Raw genomic sequence first — 19,934 nt, 5'->3', positions numbered from 1 at the left:
ACATAGGTGTCTTGGTTTAAATGAAACAATATCTCTGAAACCTGTACTCAAGTCCAGGCCGTTGTAAACATCTGGATTATGGCCTTATATAGCGAATACACATCTGCTCTTACTTTACATCAAAACATGATTTGATGTTGATTACTAAGTCAAGAAGTGGTGATAATTATATGACCCCACCTAGTATACAATACACTCCTAGTGAGAACTATATACTTTTAATCCAGTCCCATACCCTGTTTACATGTAACATATTTTCTGTGCAATACTTTCACTCAGCACCTTGACCCTTGTTCCATACATGCATCATACTGCCCATCATCTTAACATACCTTTTGGCAGTAGATTCTATGACATATCCAGCCCATCTCCATGTATCCTGTTATGACACTCTGCGCCCCCCCCCTCCCTCTTTCCATATTCTCCTTGAAGGTACCAGTTAGCCAGGTATATACTCATCTTATGGATTTTATCTATAATGTCGTTCACCTTTAATGTGAATGGGTTTTGGCTACATTTGGCGTGCCCTTTGTGATCCCTATGGAAGTGAGTATGTTTACTGTCACATCTGTAGTGACTTTATTTGCTATGATTTACATAGACGTTAATTTTTGTTTTGTATACTAGTTGTCTTTGCCGTACTGCTATCGGCATTGTTATATAGTCATTACTGTTACCATCTGGGAGACTCTTGTTCTCTTTACTTGTCTAGATTTTACTATTTATTATTAACGGTAGCATACCTTTTGTCATCAATGCACACATTTGTTTCTGGTGCGATCAACATCTACTCTGCTTTTTGCGTTTTTTATGGGAGTCGTTATGTTCACTGTTATTTCACCAGACAGGATTTTTGTCCCATATATTAGTCTTCATTGAACTGATATCGGTATTGTTAGTCAACACCGGAACACTATTTGGGAGATTTACGTTCCCTCAAACGTTTTTACAATGTTTTCATCATGTTTTTATTATTATTAATGTTATTATATTCATTGTCTATATTGAACACATGTATATATATATTTTCAGCATGGTTTCCGTTTGTTTTGTAAAGATCTTCATAGAGAACGGATGTTATTATACACTTGTATGTCACTGTATTATTTATTACTAACATATGATATATATTTATGCGCTATTTGCTACGTACGACTTTTGCAAGCGCTACTAGTCAACAGCGATGCTTTGATATGAGCATCTTTGGTTTATTTCTTGTGTTTCTGCTTTTTCATCTATGACAACGCTGACATTATACATAAATTTATATTTTTGTTTATAGCAGAATTTACATTAACGATGGTAGCTAGCACATGCACTAGCTATTTTTAGAGAAAACGTTAATGGTGAATTTATTTATTTGTTACGATTTTTACAGATGATGGCTGCTAATATATATATTTTTATTATTTTTAAGTAGAAACGCTAATGGTGTCAAAAGCGTTGTTGTATGAATGACATTGCATACTTTAGTGTTTTTAATGTTAGTCATTTTAGTTTTGCATTGTACTTGGTAAGCATATGCTCACAGGAAATGACGCTTGTTTGTGTCAGCAAAGGATGTGAGGTTTTTCTATATATGTGGTGCTTAGGGATTTGAATTGTTAACGTCTGAGGAAGCTATTTGTATAGTGAAAGCGCTTACGTCCTAGTTCTTTCGTTTTAATAAATTTGATCTTTCAATTTTACATCTGCCATTTGGATTATTGTTTGGATTCAACGTATTGAACAACGATTGCCTATTTGTGATTGACTGGTCATATCTATATCCATTCGTCAACGGCTTTAGGGACTGTTTTTTCTAATATATATATATATATATATATATATATATATATGTATGTTATATATACAAAAAAATAAATATACATGTATATATTTATATTTTAGTGTAGAATCACACTCAGAAGACACCATAATGAAGTTACATATTGTGTAGTTTTGCTCTCTGTAAAAGTTCAAATGTTGTACCAGTTTTTGTGGATATAACTTAATGCATTATTTCATTTGTTTGGCTCCTTTAGCCTGCCCCAAAAACATTTGTATACACCTCCTTTTTGTAGTATTTGAAATGTATTGTAGATTTTTATGGACTTAACATCATTTCTTTCTCTGAATCCTTTACCCTGATGTGAGAAATTTTTTTATTTTTAGTGTAATCCTTCCTTCTGCTTGCTCCTTCAAAGAAAAAAAATAGTTTGCTGACCACAAGACTGATATTGCCTGCTGGCATTAGGATTGCTCCGCAATGAAAGACTGTCTGCCAGGTAACCCCCCCCCCCCCCAATCCTGCATGCACCATAAATTTCATTCTCCAGTTTTCCATTGTCATATATTATGTTCATGTTCCTAATGCTAAATTCAACCATCAGGCTTTTTTTTTTTTTTTACCTCCTTCCTTCTCTCTCCATTCAAGCAGGAGAACCTATTTCCTACTAAAAGAAATTCAAAAGTTTTTTGTTAAAAAAGCAGGAGTTTCCTTAGGCTGCTCTACTTGTTACAATGGTAGCTCCCTCAAAACCTCACTGTACTGCCAAAAACAAACAAAAAAAATCTCCATTGTCTATTCTTTTGGTTGAGCGCAGTTTTTTTCTTGTCCAAAACTAGTAATAAGACTTGTCAGTCTTTGTGGGATTCTGTAAAACTCCTTTCCATTCTTGTTTGTAGAATCCACTCATCCTCATGTCTGTACTCCTTTCAGACCCCTGTAGCTCAGTTGAGGTCCAAAACTCCTTTTACACAGTAGTAAGTTTGGGTACATTTCCTGAAGCTATTGGATAATTGGAGGCCAGGAAGTCTAAAACTAAATTCTCAGCCCTGTCTGATTCAGGGCACTAGGCTGCATCATACAGCATTCCACAAGGTGTGATTTTCCCAAGTGACAGTTTCTGCAGTGCAGGTAGCATTTTTGCTGATTCTGGCATTTGTTGTGCAGGTTCCTGCTGTCCCCAGGAATGATGCTACCCCCCCCCCCCCAACATCTGTACCTGTAGTGTCTGATTTTAATGCTGTATTATGAGAATTCAGCCATGCTAGGACCTGTTTATACAGTGCAGGTGCCAGTTTTGTCTTTGCTTCCATCCCCTTGGACTGATATTGGAGTACTCAGGCCAGGTCTCTAGGTGCTGGTATACTCCTTTTTCTCCAGTTCTGGTGATTCTGACTCCAGATGTTTTTCAGCATTACTGACCACAAAGTTGGGACTTTTTCCCAAACACTTGTCAGCACCCTAGTGTATGTAGTCCAGTATGTAACCCCTTGCAAAACTATCTTAGTCACAGGTTTGATAGGTCACCACTGTTCTGCCCATCAAAAGAACTGTGCTGGGGTGGTGAGACCTAGGATATCCTCCTGGCCATAACCAAGCATTTAGAACCAATACTGGACCCTCACACTGATTTATTTTAGATAATGAGTAAGCCAAGGCTGTCTTACTACTTTATCCTTGGGTGACCCTAAGGTGTGAGAATCTCTACAGATACAGTGAGGGAGTGCTAGTCCTCTGACCTTGTCCCTTCACCCCACTGGAAACTCCAGCAAGCTTGCAGCTTTATCTCTCCCAGTCCTTCTGTGTAATTTCCCCCTAGAGAAATTTTAAAGGATGCTTTTAGGATAGCATGGGAAAACACTGATACAGTGACTTTTATTCCCAGAAAGGCTACTTGTATTCCCTGGTGTCCTACAGAATGGGAATTCTGGTCAGAGATCCTCAACTTAGAAGTTGTAGTCTCTGCAATCTGCCTTCTAGAAAGTTCTGTCCTCCGACCCTTCCAGCTCTTCCACCACAGTCCAGCATGATGGTGAATTTTCATGTCTTCCTCGTATCTGGATAAGAGAGCTAAACTACCTTTCTTACAGATAGGTCAGTTGCCAGTTGGACATCATAGAAACTATTATCCCAGTTTTGACTGTTTAAAGTATGGTGAGCCATATGATGTACTTTGTATATAATGCTTCTGAACGTTTGGCTACATCTGGAAGATCTGGCTTTGTTGTAGACATATGTGGTTCAGGTTGACTGAGTTCACTTAGGACATAAATATCACCTTCAAGAATTTCCCTTTCAAGGGTATATGTATGTATTTTAGATGCTGAAGTGAAGGCAAATTGAAAACCTAGAAGGACTTTCATTGATGTTCATAGGTTGTGGTACTAGGCTATCGGCCCTAGGGCCTATACAAGCCTAGCCATAACAATTCCCTGGCTATTTCTTCCCACAGTGTTTACTTCCCTGGACCCCTGTCTAGCAGGGCGACTGACGTGATCCCCAGGGTGAATTTCCTATCTCCCATCCAATCATCAAGGTTCCTTTTGAAGAGGGCCAAAGAGGCGCTCTGCTTGACATGTATGGGCAGTCTATTCCAGAGTCTGGGGAGTCTTTGAGTCAGGAACCTATCCCTCCAGCATGTTTAGATCCCTGGAGCGTGTGTATCTGAGGGATTGGGATTTCTTGTGTGGGTGTGGGTATAAAGCTTCAGCCACATCAGTGCCTGTTTTCAGGATGCAGCGCAGCCACTTCCACATGTGCTTTGGGTGTAATGCTAAACAGGAGAACCAACAGCAGTCGGGAAGAAACCCTGAGTTTCAAGCAACTTCACAGAGGTTTCTGTTCTCAGCAATGTTCAGGTAGTCATGCCCCACTAACAGGTAGTCAGCAGCAACAGTCCAAAACCCTGTCTCTGACTGTTCCTTTCAGGAGGCATAAGAGCCGTTTGTACAGTCACCTACCCACATGGCAATATTTTTACACAGGTGACTGTAGATGCTAATATACAGAGGCCTTCCATACATGCCCACTTCCACTGACATTTCCCTTGTCTGATGTTTATATCTTGCTTAAGGTAGAATAGTCATCCAGCTTTCAAAGCTTCTAGGTACCTTCCATGCACCCAAACATTGCTCAGTAGAAGCTCAGCTGACTGTAAGGACTGTTTTGGGCGCCAGCCCCCTTCAGAGCTTTCCTGACACTGAAGAGAGCTCTTCCCTGTGGGCTTTCAAGGATCAGTGGTCTGCATGTGCTGTTTCTTTGCTGGGCAAATAAGTTCCCTTGGGGGGGAACCTTCCACATATTGTTTTTAATGTTTAAATTTTTCTGTGTGGGAAAGTACTTTTTTAATCTAGGAATATGTGTTGTTAACTGTCATGAGACTTTGCTGTACTTTTAAACTGGAGTGCATGTGTTTGGCAGTTTATAAGTTGATTTAACATTCTAAAACGGTGTTTTTTTTGTCTGTGGAGAAACTGTGTTGGCTAATAAAGTTTATTATAGTGCTTTTACTGTGTTTTTTGTTTTACCATTTATTAAACCAAATTTTTCTATTTTAACAGTTGATAAACATTCAAGTTAATTTGTAAAAACATGCTTTCCAGGTGGTTGGACCCCAAAGTTTAAGACACAGTGTAGCCTAGAGACCATGTCATTATTCAGCTGACCAACCCAGAGCTCGGAATAATTACAATATTCACATGCTTTCATTTTCTCCATTTTTCTATAATCCTTAACTCTATTCTCTTAGAGTGCACCAGACTTGGGCAACATAAGGAATCCAAACTCGTAAAGATCACCTTTCCTGTCAGACAGTGATAATGCTAACCTTGTGTTTGTAATTATCTCTCAGTAATCCCAGATCATTTCAAGGCTTTTGTTATGTAGGATTCTTCCTCGTTATCTTTAACTCTTTTTTTCTTTTTCTTTGGTCTCTTCTGATTTTGTACTTCCATTGTAGTTGGAACTTTAGTAGAGTTCCAATTCCTAGTGATTTCTAGAAAAAAAAAATCTGATATGAATGTGAATGACCTCGTATTTCAGTGGGATAAAAATTTTATTTCTTGTTAATCTGTGCTCCTTATTGTTGTTTCAATAGCAACAAGTACTAGTTATTTTATTTTGATGTAGTTCTGTTTTACTGTGAAACAGAAGTGCTCAATTTATTTTTTAATAACGTGCCATTGAAGGAGCCAGTGTGGTGTTTAGTTTTTAGAATAACCTCTACTTGGAGACATTTTTATAAGTTTATGGCTTTCTACCAAGATTTCTTTCCTAAAAGAACACTAACATCTAGTGCTAAGAAATTCACTTTTAGGCATAGTGAATATAAAGTGTTCAGTGTGAAAACTACAATTGTATAAAAAGAAATAGATTTATGAAATAACTTAGAAATTACAGGCTGACCAGGTATACCAAAAAGGGTGATATCTAAATAACCAATTACAGAAACACGAGAAAAAGATGTAAAAGATGAATTTAAATCTATTCCCCAATTCTTCCAAAACATTTTAGAATCAAACACATTTCATTTATAAATGAATATCAAATCATTGACGTAATGGAAATCACAAACCACCTGCTGAAAAAATCCTTTAGAATAAATATATTTCCTTTCAAAAGCCCCGTAAGTAAACAAGCATATGCAATGGCAAAATGGGGCTTGCATCACAATCCCCTTTAACTGACAAATAATGCTTCATCAAACATAAGAATTATTACTTAAAACGTCTTGAGTCGGAAAGAAAATACGTCTGTGGGGAATCCTTTAAAAATACAAAACTGGCCTGTATGCCAGACCTCTGCTCAGTACTAGTATAAAGACTAGCCACATCACTGTCAACTAATGCATATTCCCACAGAATTCCACAGATTTTTTTTTCTTCAGTAAATGTGTAGTATCCCTAATAAAAGGCAATTTTATCACAGCCTCATTCAAGTAAACACTAATCATTTGGCCAGTATTTTCAAGTATAGTACCATCACCAGATAGGTGGGTTATCCAAACTTTTATGTTTCTTGGGCAAACAGTAAAATGAATTTGTCTGGATTGTTTATCAAACAACTTTCATTTCTACATCTCTTTGCGTAAAATAACCTAATCTAACACTCCTTCTACAAAGGTTCTGAACATTTATCTAACATTAAATTATATTCATTAAATGTTTCAGGTTGATAAGTTTTAACATCATTAAGATTATTCAAACACATCTCATAATATTCAGTATAACTGCCTTTCTCCACTTATCAGCCTGTTTAATTACTACATCCATATTCACACTTTTATCTGTTAAGGGCCAGCCACTGCTCCTTAGTCAAATTAAAATTCACCTTGTTTCTTATCAATTCTTCAACAAAATAATTTAATATCATTATTCAGAGCTGAAGAAAATATCTTCATGTCATCATTAGTAAAAAGTGAAATGAAATTACTATAAACTGTAAATATTTTTAAATCAAAAAGACTATAAACATTCATTCATTTCAAATGAAGCATCGTAACGTGAATGAAAAGAATCCTTGGCCCTTCTGCTACGTGAGTTCTCAAACAATTTGAAGAGAGGAATCTAAAATATTTGCAGCTTCCATATTAGAAACATTATTAGCATTTTTTTTCTACACAGTTAAAAATTTCTGCTGTACACTTGTATATTATTCAGGCAAAACAGTTCGGACAAACTTAAGTCCTAAATTTAAAACAGTGTTCCAGTTCCAAAAGAGAAATATCCAAAATATTCACCACATTGTCTCCAGTATTATCGGAGTAATCAAAATCGGTTTCCTGTAAGTCTGGAGGAAATTAAGTGAAGTCAGTAGCACCAGAGAACAAAACTCCATCATCTCTGGTTATGCTTATTTTGTTGACAGTATCCATTACTGCTTTTTTGGTGGTATCTTATTTTCCTACCACAAGGGTGAAAATTACCATGTTCTGTACCACAATTTTTTTGTCTTTGCTCATTATAGTTTAATTCAAGATTATTTATGACCAGAGGTTAATAGTATCCCCAACTTGATACAACAAGGAAGATGAAGATATAGATAACAAAGCCATGCTGTCATCTCTCTATTTATCACCTGACATACTCTTCCACATCCTAATGCCATAAAAAAGCTTGATGTCCAAATAATCAGAGGAATCATGATCCAGCTTCTTTCTCATGCACTATCAATTTTTTTTTTGCAAATAAGTGACTGCATAGCGTTTGTAAACTCAGCCACAAGCATCTTTTCTTTAAGCTGCGTATGAACAGCTTTATATTTTAATGCTCTGATTGCCGGATTAATAGAGTCTCTTTCAATTAGAATATGAATCCATTCCAAAGAACACTGATATCCACTTAAGTGATGACCTCCCAGGATCACTAAGGTTAAAAGGGGTTGAAGGAGATTTAAAGCCACATAAACCCTGCAGTGTTGAGACTTATTCAAGATATTTTTTTCAAAGCAGTTATGTTGAAATGTTTTCTAATCTCCAACACTAGATTTTTGTTTTGATTCTTTTACTGGCAACCCATATAGCTTAGGCTGCTGCAGCACTCATCAGTATGAATAACCTAGTACAATTGTGTAGTAGCAGTAAGTTAGAATGATCATTGCTGCAGTAGCCACTCCCTACCTCCACCCCCCCCCTTTTTTTTATTTAATGCCAGGGTGTGAACATTTATTTCTAACTGTTCTTAGTGTCCTCACAAAGCTCAGCCTTCCTGTCTCAGTTGGCATTAAATCTCTGAAGAGCGTGGTGCCGAAACCTGCCTTTAGTCAGCTCAGTTTGATCTGAATGTTTGGGCCCATGGAAGGTGCCCTGAAGCTAGCCATGATTTCCTGTGCAGGATATAACCAGTGATGGCCTCTCTACTTCGGGCCAGTTTCAAGGAGCTTCATTCCTCACCACTGACTCCGGTCAGAGACAGCCAGTAAAAAACAGGAATGGATTTGCACATTATTTTCAAATGCAGCTTTCTGCATCAAGCACAGTTTCCCCCAAGAGCACACAGTGAACACGCTCCAGACCAGACCTGGGACTGGACTGTTCGTCTCTCCAGATCCCAAACAAGACTCACTTTGGATCACTGTTCCAGTTCCAAGTAGTTAGCACACAGTCACACTCGTTCACTCATTCAAACTCAGTGTCTCTCTCTCTCTCAGGAGTTGTACCTCTTCTGCCCAGACTATAAGGTAACAACTCTAAACAAGAAAAAATCCAGCAAGGATTTTTGGGTTCGTGTTTGGGAAGATTTATTTGTTTTTAGGGTAACCATGCTGCCACCAGTCAACTACTCTGAGTCTTGCAAGGGTATCCAGTTATACTGAGTTAATCAATGCTAATATAAATGGTAGAGTGTAACCAAAGCAGCAAGGCTTTTTGGAGTGGCCAAGTCATCACTAAAATAATCACAAGTATTCTCGAGATGTTAAAAGTATTCGCTAAAAGACCAACCACAATGAAAGGTATAAAAATATTTAATAATAAAAAAGTAAAAAACATGAGAATGCTAAATATGTGAGTACAGTAAACACCAGAGTTTGTCACAGGAGAAATAAAAGTAACACAGTTGGACGATAGTTAACTAATCTCACTGTATTTCCTGACTGTCTAAAGAGTAGCTGTTCCCTACCCAAGGTAATACAGCAAGGAAGATTAGATGCTGCGAAGCTTAATTCAGCAAGGCAAGGTGATGAGGTTCCAACCAACTGAACCGAGCTCAATTAACTGACCTAGATCTTTTTTATCAGGTTCTAAAGAAAACAAAACTTCTGCTGTGAGAGTTCCATTCTCTCAGTGCTGGTTATGGAATGACATCACATTTGATCACCTGAGTCTGGTACAATACACACTCAGAGCTTTGCTAAGGTCATTTGCAGTGTCTGAAAGCTATAGAACAATTTCAGCAACTTCTGCTCTTCCCTTCCAAAATTATTTGTTTAAACATAAACATTTAATCAGTTATAGTAACACTGTTGATAAACACCAGCATCTGTACAAGTCAGTGTGACAGTCAAATGACACAAAATTGTTTACAAATCTCCAGCTAACTATGCTGGCATATGTTACACATACATTGCTCTATTCTCCCTGGCACAGATGGCAATATCTCATCATGCAACCCATATAGCTTATAGGCTACTGCAGCAATGATTATTCAAACACTGGCTGTCATGGCAAGTTTCCTTGCACAACTGTACCTTCTGCAGTTTTTGCAGATTTGTCTTTCAGAAATGAGCAGTCGCCTCTTCTTTTTTTGTCTTCTACACTCCCTTAGCATGGTCCCAACATATTATGCTTGTGTAGACCTTTGTTTGCCCTACAAAACATCCATTATTGGAAGTCCCCCCCCCTTCTTTTTAGTCCTCTTTCCATAAGTTTTCCCATTTCTTCTTAAGTATGTTGTATCCTGCTTTCCCCAGAGTATTCTTGTTGACCCCCATGAGAGAGAAGTAAAATCATGTAGTATGGGTTACCATCTGACCCATTTCTTAGATATAATTTTCTTTAGCTACAAATAAAATTAAAGCTACTAAGGACCTGGCATGCCCATGGTATTTCCAGATTTCCCACCCAGCTTAAGTAATAGTTTAGTTGTTGCAAACAGCGATGTTGCTCATTCTTGGACTAAAGCTGCAGGATCCTGTTGAAACTTTACATCTTCTAGAGTTTTCCTGGACTGGTATTGCCAAGTATCCCCAAATTCTGCTTGCATTGGCAACAAGCATGAGTAACAGCTAGAAACATTCTGCTTAGTCTGTTCAAGTGTAAACGTATTTGTGGAGACACTTCCATGCAAATATTCTAAATTGTAATATTTTTTGGGTGATACAAATGTCTACCCACTGCTTCAGTTCTAGATTGTCCTCCCCACATACTTATTGTTCCTGCATTGATTTCTTTTTAAAATTATTTATTGCAGTAGAAGTTCTACTTATTTTTTTTTTGTAGTACATGGAGCACTATGACTTGAAGACAAACTAGTTAAGCGCTTCAGTAGAGAGAGACTTGATCTTAGCAATTGTTAAGCACCCCCCACCCCCCCAAGCATTGTTAAAGATAAAGATTGGGACTTGCATTAGTCACTAAGAAATAACAGTGCTGGCCTGCAAACCAAAATGACAGAACTCAAAGCAACTTTGAAGGCATAGACAGCAGGGTGATATAATCTGTCCCTGACTTAGCGAGTACAGTCAGGCCAATTCCCAGGTTCCAAATGTTTCCCCTTCAAGCTCTCCTTCCACTCATTCCTCTTAACAGTTTTCTTTGACATCTCTGAGATCCACTGTTACTGTCATCACATTCCCATTCTAGTGCAAGTTAAAAAGAGTCACATGGTAATATGTACACGAGCACATCTCACTCTCTCACATTTATGCCCATTTATGGAAGTGAATGCTACCCCATGTTGCAAACATAATGTGCTAGCAGTTCTCCCTGCCTCATAGTAAAAGTGATCAAAAGTAACCTAGAAAGAAACCAGCGACCGTATTAACTAGCACACATAAGCAAATGGCAACCACATGAGTGTAAGCACAAGGGAGGGGGACGCAGAGGAAATAAGCCATTAAGTCACAATCACCACTGATCCATACTGTAGAATCCAGGCCACGGACAAAAAAATGAGCAGGTGCCTGATAGAAGTTGACACCAGAACTAAAGCAGCAGTTCCTTTTACCTTATAAAACCAGTAACTTCAGCTTGAGACCCTCAGGTGATATCTGCACTATCCCCTCTTTTTCTCCACCACTTTCCATTGTTGTTTGGGATAGACAGATCCTTAGGAATAATGTCATTAAGTTCTATAAGGTGAGGTTTTGCCCATTATCTTGACCACTTCTCTAGATATTTAAAGGGAAGGTTACTCCTCTTAGATTCCTCAAAGCGTCTGGTACAGGTAACAAAGTGCTGCGCTAGACTTTCTTTCATTCTCCTCATTCCAAGTCTGAGACTGTGAAGCTGTTCTGATTTGTGGCTTACCGTACTCTCAGGTAATTGGACTATAGAACTGCTGCAGTGGTAATTGGACTATAGAACTGCTGCAGTGTATCTGGGCTGAGCTTCCTGCCGTCAAGACTTTGCTGTCAACAACCCTTCTTCCTTGCATTAGGAGCAGCACAACCCTTATTATCAGTGCATTAAAATCTCATCTTGCTGGCTATTGCAGTTTGAAGGCAGACAAGGTTTTCAGAAACTCTGCCCTTTGATATAGCCTTGAACTGCAACTGCATTTAGTATCTGTAGTACAAATGTCTTTTAGCTGTGCTTGGATACAGCAGCTTAACTTAAGCACCCACATCTTGTAAACACTGGATCTGGGAAATTCCCTGACACTTTGACCTTACAGCTAGTGATCACCATTGCCGTTTCACTCCAGTCACCTTCATAGTCAGGCAACTCAGTGCCCTGTATTAGTGCATTTTACAAAACATTTGGCGCTCTTCTCTCCGAACTTGTATGATGTTCCTGACCAAGTAAGCACATTCATCTGTTGATCAAGTGTGAAAGAGCAGCATGCAAGAGATTAAAAAGCCAGCTTCATATGGTAAGATTGCATCTTTACCATGAGTCAGTCTCATGTTTGCCTTTTGAGCTCTGCATTTGTCTCCCTGCTTGCTGTTAAAGAAAGCAAGTTCCTGGCAAATGTCCTGAAATACTTTTGACATAATTTTAGACACATTCTTGTTCTGCATGGCCTAACATCAGACTGGTCTTGCGTCTCTTTAAGGAGACTGACATTTTCCTTTCGGCCACCCACATGCCCCTTAAGATTGCAAACTTTGTTGGCAGTTCTTACATTAGTGCAATAATCAGTTATAGTTTGGCTTTCGTATTTCATTAACCACTGTATATAATAAGTAACTCATACTTTCAAAACTCTGTGTAGACTATAGATCACCAGAGGAAAACACTTTTTTGCTGTATTGGAGCAAAACACGTACTTAAGCTGCTATCACTTATGGAATTATCGATTCTCCCTGGTTGGTTGTTTCAGGGTGGGTGCAAGGGTGGGTTTGAGGGAAGGTGCCTGCCACGATACTGAGCAAGACACCTGCCGAATTGGTCAGCATATCCTTTTCAGATAGAATTCTTGCTTTTTGTTTCAACTGGCACTTCTTAGACATTAGTAGAATATATACCCAAGTAATCCCGTCTGCGGGAATTGCTCTGTTGTTTATTTTGCTTCTGTTATGTGGTAGTCCTGAGAGCTTATACTATTGTCTTACCTGTTTCCCATTAATACAGGTATGCTGAGCTTAGCCATTTGTAGGCGCTTATTATTGGCAAGGTAATAGACAAAAAGGCAATCAGGCAATCTTTTACACACAGTGGAACTTAATTCAGTGGGAAAAATCTAATAAACCTGTAATTGTTTGCTATACTTCTTGGATAGTGTAAGAGGACTGTACTAAGCAAATGCAACCCCAACAGTGGTGGTCTTTCCAAGTACTAGACTGGTTGGGATGAAGACATGACAGTGCCTGCTTCCACCCATGCAGGTCTTGCCTTGCTTCCCTAATCTCAGATTAGTTGATTTCAGCACTGCATGTGCCAACTGTATTCCCCATAGACCCTCAGTTACTGGCATCCAGCTAACTCCTCTAGTAAGCTGTCTGTGGACTTCTTAAATCGTGCACAGTTATGCAGTACTTCACAGGACTTTGGTATTTGATTACCCCTTCACCAATTAGCTCCTTTAGACACCTTGTCTGTTCTCAAACTGTCATACATTGCCTTTTCTGTCCTTGTATGTTTTTTTTTTTTTTTTTTTTTTTTTTTTTTTTAAGTCTCAACCATTTTTTCCCCAAAGGGATTTTCTGTGGCTATCTATGCATACCCTTTGTTTTATTTGCTGAAAGTAATTCATTGCGAATAGTAATTATTTTTTTAGTATGAGTATTTGCTGCAAAACAAAATGACAACAATGTTTACTGTATGTATGTAAAGCAGTGACTTTGCATTTTATTATATGTAAAGCATATTTCAGTAAAAGACTGGGAAATTAATGTTTTTATATTCCACTTTGTTGTATATCTCACTAAGGTTGAGAATTCTAGGTAGAACATTTTATTATATTAAGGTAAGAAGTCTTGGTAGAGGATTGAATATGCTCCTCATTATGTTAAATTAGAGCCATATTATAGTATTCCTGAAGACAATAGATTGCAACGTTAGACATTACATTTGTGTTTGGGTAGAGAAGTTTGCCACTGACATGAAGCAGTTGAGTAAGTAAAGGTTACTTTATCTGTAGCAGATAAAAAAAAAAACATTAACAAGGTAATGTGTAAAACTATAGCTAAGTCTATCTCTATGCATTCCTCAGTTGCTTTAAGCTCTTTATATTGCAAGAAAACACTGCATCATTATGATGCTGAATTGCTGTTGCTGAAATGCGAGCATTATTTTTATACAAGTTTTCATCTGTAGAAAAGACAGTGGGACAGATTTCTTATTAGTTATGTTTATTTCTACAGCATGCATGAGAACATGTCTACAATGGTGTACATGAAGGAAGATAAGTTGGAAAAGCTCACCCAGGATGAGATCATTTCAAAGACCAAACAGGTGATCCACGGTCTTGAGGCCCTTAAAAATGAACACAACTCCATTTTACAGAGTTTATTGGAGACTCTTAAATGTCTGAAAAAAGATGAGGAGACGCACCTAGTGGAGGAGAAATCCAGTATGATTCGTAAATCGCTGGAAATGCTAGAGCTTGGCCTTAGCGAAGCACAGGTAACTTAAAACGGCTGAAAATTCATTTTTAGCCGAATCTGCTTTAGTTATGGTTAAGTGGTATTTTAGCTGGTTTAGGCAGTTGCAGAAATCCTGAGTTTCATATAGCAGTATGTTTTTTGCACTGTGTTGTTGTATGCAAGCTTGTTATGGTTTACTTTTTATTTGAAATGTGGAATGTCATATGATCCTTTAGCTAATAACAGATATGAACAATGGTTTTATTCCATTTCCAATATATGTCTGAATAACTTAAAGCTGTATTTGCCAGTTTATGTGGCATATAAAGTAACAATCAAAAATACATAGCTGTGGAGAAGGTGAAGATCAACATTGTCAAGGCATCAATACTAAACTGTGGAGAATATGAAGACTGCAACGTTAAACGCATTACATTTTGTATTCGTTTTTTTTTTAATCAGTTAAGCCTACAGCCTTAAGGGGCCAATGTTAAGTTGTCAATCTCGCCTTCATTCTTGCTTGATGGGTTCGGAGCCGATCCCTCGGCTCCGACTCGGCACTTGCTTTAGCTCGAGAACTCCTTTTACCAGCTCGAGGCAGCCCCATATCCCATGATGCAAGGCAGGAAGTACCTAGATCTCGTTTGCCGCTTCGCTTGGGAGGTCTTCTCTTTACCAGCTCCTGGTAAGTAATTCACTTTTGTGACATTTAAGCCCCTTTTTACTTAAAACCTTTTATTTTTGATAGTTTAACTTTAAACTTAACTTTTCTGACAGAAATCCCTGTCTCTTTTAAATTTTTTTAGTCAGTTAATTTCCCTTTCCCATCCCCCCCCCTGTTAGGGTGTGTGTGTTGGTTTATTTTACTAAATACCCTTTTGGGATTAATTTAATTTAATTGGACTGGTGTGTGTGTGTTTTTTGGGCACCATGTCTAAAGAGAGGGTTTCAGGTTTTAAGAAGTGTGACTCGTGCTGTCAGAAGATGTCTCTGACAGACGGTCACACTTCTTGCCTGTACTGTTTAGGCCCTCTTCACCTGCAGGACTCCTGTGCTATTTGTCACTCCTTCAGCCAGAGAGTCCTGCAGGAGAGAAGGAATAAGTTGATTCTGAGGGGTCTTCTTAAGCCGGAGGGCTCTCCGGCCAAGTCGGCCCCACAAAATCAACAAAATCTGCCAAGACCCAGGCTTCTGTTTCTAAGCCTGTGGCCTCGGCTCCGACTCGTATAGAGTCGAGATCGGCTCCGGCTGGAGCCGATTCTGGATCTACTAAGCCTTCGGCGCCGATGGCTATCGGTGCCGAATCTGCTTTGACCACTGTGGGGTCGGTTCCGACCGGCTCCGACACCCACGTGGCACGGGCATCGGTGTCGGCTCCGATCGGCTCCGACACCCATGTGGCACAAGCATCGGTGTCGGCTCCGATCGGCTCCGACACCGTTACTCTGGTGGCTGTATCGGCTCCGGCTGGAGCCGATACATCGAGGCGTTCTGCCGGCTCCGAGAAATCGGTGCCGACAGGATCAATAATATCGGCTCCGATGACCCATTCCAGGAAGAGGTCGAGGTCTCCTTCCTTGGAGCCGATACTTTCGGCTCCGGCCTCGCCTCTTCTATCGGAGCGGAGCCATCGGAGCCGATCTTCAAGGTCATCCAGGTTGTCAGACCATGACCTAGAGAGAGTGGTCAGTAGATTGCTCAAGTCACAGGTACTGGCCCAAATGCTACACAGTCCGTCTCAGCAGACGACTGTTGGTCCACACCCCGTTACAGTTCCTCCTTCAACTCTACCCCAGAGTTTGGAGTTGGAGTCTTCGGGCAGGGTTACTGCTACGGCTGGAGGACGGATACCCCTTCTGTTCCTTCAGCCCCTACTCTTATCTCCTCTTCCTTAGAGGGATTCGTGGTCGGGCTTCCATGGTCTCCTCCGAGGGGTGAGTGGCATCGGACCCTTGTCCGAACCCGCTCTTCCCCTTGGAGCCTCGGCCTTGGTGAGCTCGGCTCCGACATCTGCCTCGAGACTTCCCCTTCGGTGGCCCCTGGAGTTCCTAGCTCTTCGGAGCGGGGTCTCTCGGACCTGCCTGGGAGGGGAGCATTCGAGGTGATGAAGAGTGTACTGGCCACTGGTATCAGTCAGCAGTCTCTTCCCGTAGCTCCTCCCTCTATTGTACCTGTTGACATCTCTGCCACTTCTCTTGCTACAGGACCCAGAGATCCTCCGCCTCAGGTTTCCCCATTGGGAATTTCCCCTCTTCCGAGGATTCTCCTGATGTTTCGGGAGATCCTCCTAGGAAGAGGAGCTGTAAGAGGAAGCATGTAGACTCCCTGAGTCTGTCACTGGATACTGACTTTGATGAGTCAGAGGGATCCCTAGATCCCCTCTGAGGATGTCTCCTTCTCAGACATCCTAGAACTTCTGAAACAGAGGGAAACTGGCCCTCCAACAATCCCTCTGAGGATGAGTCAGTATACCTAGAGGCGTTTGGATCTCGACCTCCACCTCCTGGGTGTCTCCGCCTTCGACCCCTTATGCAGGTTATAGCACGAAGGCGTGGACAGCTCCTGACTCTGTAGAGCCAGTCCCTAGGAGGCCTTCTAAATTTATAACTGCCCCTAGTGACAAACAATTCCTTACAAAGGGTGTCCCCGCTGATGCCATGGTGGTGGCTGCGGCCACCAAAAAGGAACTTGCAGATCCTTCCGTGCCCGTCCATCCTCCTAATAAGGACTCTAGGACCATGGATAGGTACGGCAAGCGGATGTTTTCCTCAGCGACCTTTGCTATGCTCGCTGAATTATCTTTGTCACTTCACCAGACTCCAGAGAGATATCCTGAAGGAGCTGGGAGAAGTAGTTCAGGATCCTACAGCTGCAGGGGCCCAAGAAAAGATTGCTTCGCAGCTAGGAACCCTCAATTCCATTGCTAACTCCTCCATGCGGCTAATATCTTATGCTGCTGATGGAGCGAGTAGAGCCGCAGGCACAGGTGTGGCTCTTAGACGCCAAGCCTGGATGCGGCTATGTGATTTTGCGGATCCCTTTAAGGCGTCCTTCACAAATTCTCCCTTTGATGGGTCAGCTTTGTTTGGCCCTCAGGTGAAGGAAACCTTGACCAGGTGTGAGCAGGACGGCAAGACTCTTTCTGCTGTTGGAGTCCGTTTTCCACCCCTTCTAGGCCTTATCCCAAAGGACAGAAGGGTGGGAAGATGTGGTTCCGTAAATCCCAAGGAGTCACGCCCGGATTCACGTGGTCAGTTTACCCCTAGAGGCAGAGGGGTAACAACAACAGACGCTCTAGAGGCAGAGGGGGTCCAAGAACCAGGGCAACAGGGAGTCTCTTCCTGCAAAGCCTTTTCAGCATCCCTGAGGTGTTGCCCGGCTGTCCCTCCTTGGAGGCAGTCGGGAAGATTATCACGGTACCCAGAAGCCTGGCATTCCCTCACTCAAGACAGATGGGTACAGTCGATCATATCCAAGGGTTACATAATTCCTTTCGAGGAAAGTCCCTTCCCTCAAGTTCCCTTCCAGATGTACCACCCGGTCTAAGGGACATTGCAGAGTTAGAGATCGCAAAACTACTGCAAAAGAGCCATTCAGCCAGTCACAATAGACCATTCAGAGCCGGAATCTACTCGAGGTTCTTTTGGTCCCCAAAAGACGGAGACTGGAGACCAATATTGGATCTCAGCAGACTCAACAAGTCTGTCAGGAAGACAAGATTCGAATGGTCACTCTTCAGTCAATTCTGCCCTTCTTACAGAAGGACAACTGGATGTGCTCAATAGATCTTCAGGATGCGTACTATCACATCAAAATTCACAGACGCTCCAGGAGATTTCTCCGCTTTCGGCTGGGGTCCAGTCATTTCCAGTTCAGAGCCCTGCCCTTTGGTCTCACTACAGCCCCCAGAGTGTTCACCAAATGCATGGCAGTGGTCACGGCTCACCTGAGACGTCAAGGATTCCAGGTGTTTCCGTATCTCGACGACTGGCTCCTGCCAGCCACCACCAGGCATCAGCTTATACAAGCCAGGGATTACACAATAGACCTTTGTTCTCATTTGGGCATCTCAGTCAACTACGAAAAGTCATCCTTATCGCCCTGCCAGTCTATTACCTTCATAGGCGCAAACTTAAACACTGTTCGGATGTCAGCTACCCTTACAGAACAAAGAGTTTCAGACATTCAGACTCATGTCAGGATCATTCTGGCCAGCAAAAGGTACAGGCCAGAATGGTTCTAAAGGTATTAGGTCTTATGGCTGCGGCCATCACTCTTCTTCCCTGGCTCGATTCTACATGCGCCTCCTTCAGTGGATGCTGTTCACACAGTGGTCATACCAGCAACTCCCAATGCGTCACCAGATTCTGGTGACACAAACATGCAAAGAACATCTTGCTTGGTGGATCACATCGTCTCAGGTTCACCAAGGCAGGTGCTTTGTACCTCCGTCCCCGATAGCCACTGTCACCACGGATGCCTCCCTGATCGGGTGGGGGTCATTATCAGGGCAGGATGGTTCATGGGACGTGGCAACCGCTCGAGTACCATCTGCACATAAATGTCCTGGAGATGAGAGCAGTGCTTTTAACGTTGCAAGCCCTCAACGACTTTCTTCCCGTAGGGACAATTGCAGTCCACACAGACAACATGTCTGTAGTTTGGTATATCAACAAACAGGGCGGAACCAAGTCCTACCCCTTGTGTCGAGAAGCGCTCAGACTATGGCAATGGGCGATCTCCTCTCATCGGTTTCTGGTAGCAACGCATATCCCTGGGAAAACCAACATTATAGCGGACAGATTGAGCAGAGCTATTCTCATGCCTCACGAGTGGTCTCTCAAGCAATCCATAGCGGAAGAGATTTTTCTGGAATGGGGTCGTCCATGTTGCGATCTTTTTGCTACTCCCCAAAACAGCAAATGTCCAAACTTCTTCAGCCTCTTCCCTCTATCAGACCATCCCCCCAGAGACGCTCTGACCCAGGATTGGCCCCAGGGACTTCTTTATGCCTTCCCTCCATTTCCTCTGATCCCTCAGGTGATCCAGAAAGCTACCGTTTTGAGAGCCAAATTGATTCTCATTGCCCCTTACTGGCCTCGACAAGTTTGGTTCCCGTTCCTCCATCGTCACCTTTTGGTGCAGCCGTGGCATCTGGACCCAGTGCCAGATCTACTGATTCACCAATCCGGTCAGCTGCACCGGTCAATCCCTTCTCTCAACCTCACAGCATGGTTGCTCCACTTCCTTCCTTAGCCAGGCTTCCTTTGATCTCTAACCCAGTTAGAGATATCATAGTAGCTTCACTAAAATCCTCTACCAGGAGGATTTACACAAGCAAATGGAGACGTTTCTCTTATTGGGCTAAGGCCCAAAATATTGATCCTTTTACTGCCCCTGTTCAGGCAGTTCTGGACTTCTTAGCAGAGATTTTCCATGCAGGCTCCTCTTCTTCCACAGTCAGAGTTCAGTTGGCTGCTAT

General features: G+C 41.3%; 1 protein-coding gene across 6 annotated transcripts in view; it reads left to right on the top strand.

Annotated features, from left to right (window-relative positions):
• Window positions 1–19,934, top strand: part of KLC1 (kinesin light chain 1) — a 1,225,216-nt gene that overhangs the window by 257,932 nt on the left and 947,350 nt on the right. For 5 of the 6 annotated variants that reach the window (XM_044074508.1, XM_044074510.1, XM_044074511.1 and 2 more), the window contains exon 2: window positions 14,231–14,492. In XM_044074508.1, the coding sequence (XP_043930443.1) occupies window positions 14,232–14,492 (261 nt within the window). In that variant the 5' untranslated portion in view covers window position 14,231. Of the gene's footprint in view, window positions 1–2,154; window positions 2,268–14,230; window positions 14,493–19,934 lie in introns of all 6 variants that reach the window. The other variant, XM_044074509.1, reaches the window with a different exon arrangement.

Source organism: Protopterus annectens, chromosome 6.part0 (genome assembly GCF_019279795.1).
Source record: "Protopterus annectens isolate FY-2018-M chromosome 6.part0, PAN1.0, whole genome shotgun sequence".
In the NCBI taxonomy this organism is placed as follows: domain Eukaryota; kingdom Metazoa; phylum Chordata; order Ceratodontiformes; family Protopteridae; genus Protopterus; species Protopterus annectens.
Note: the sequence above shows the minus strand (reverse complement) of the source record. Positions and strands in the feature narration are given on the sequence as shown.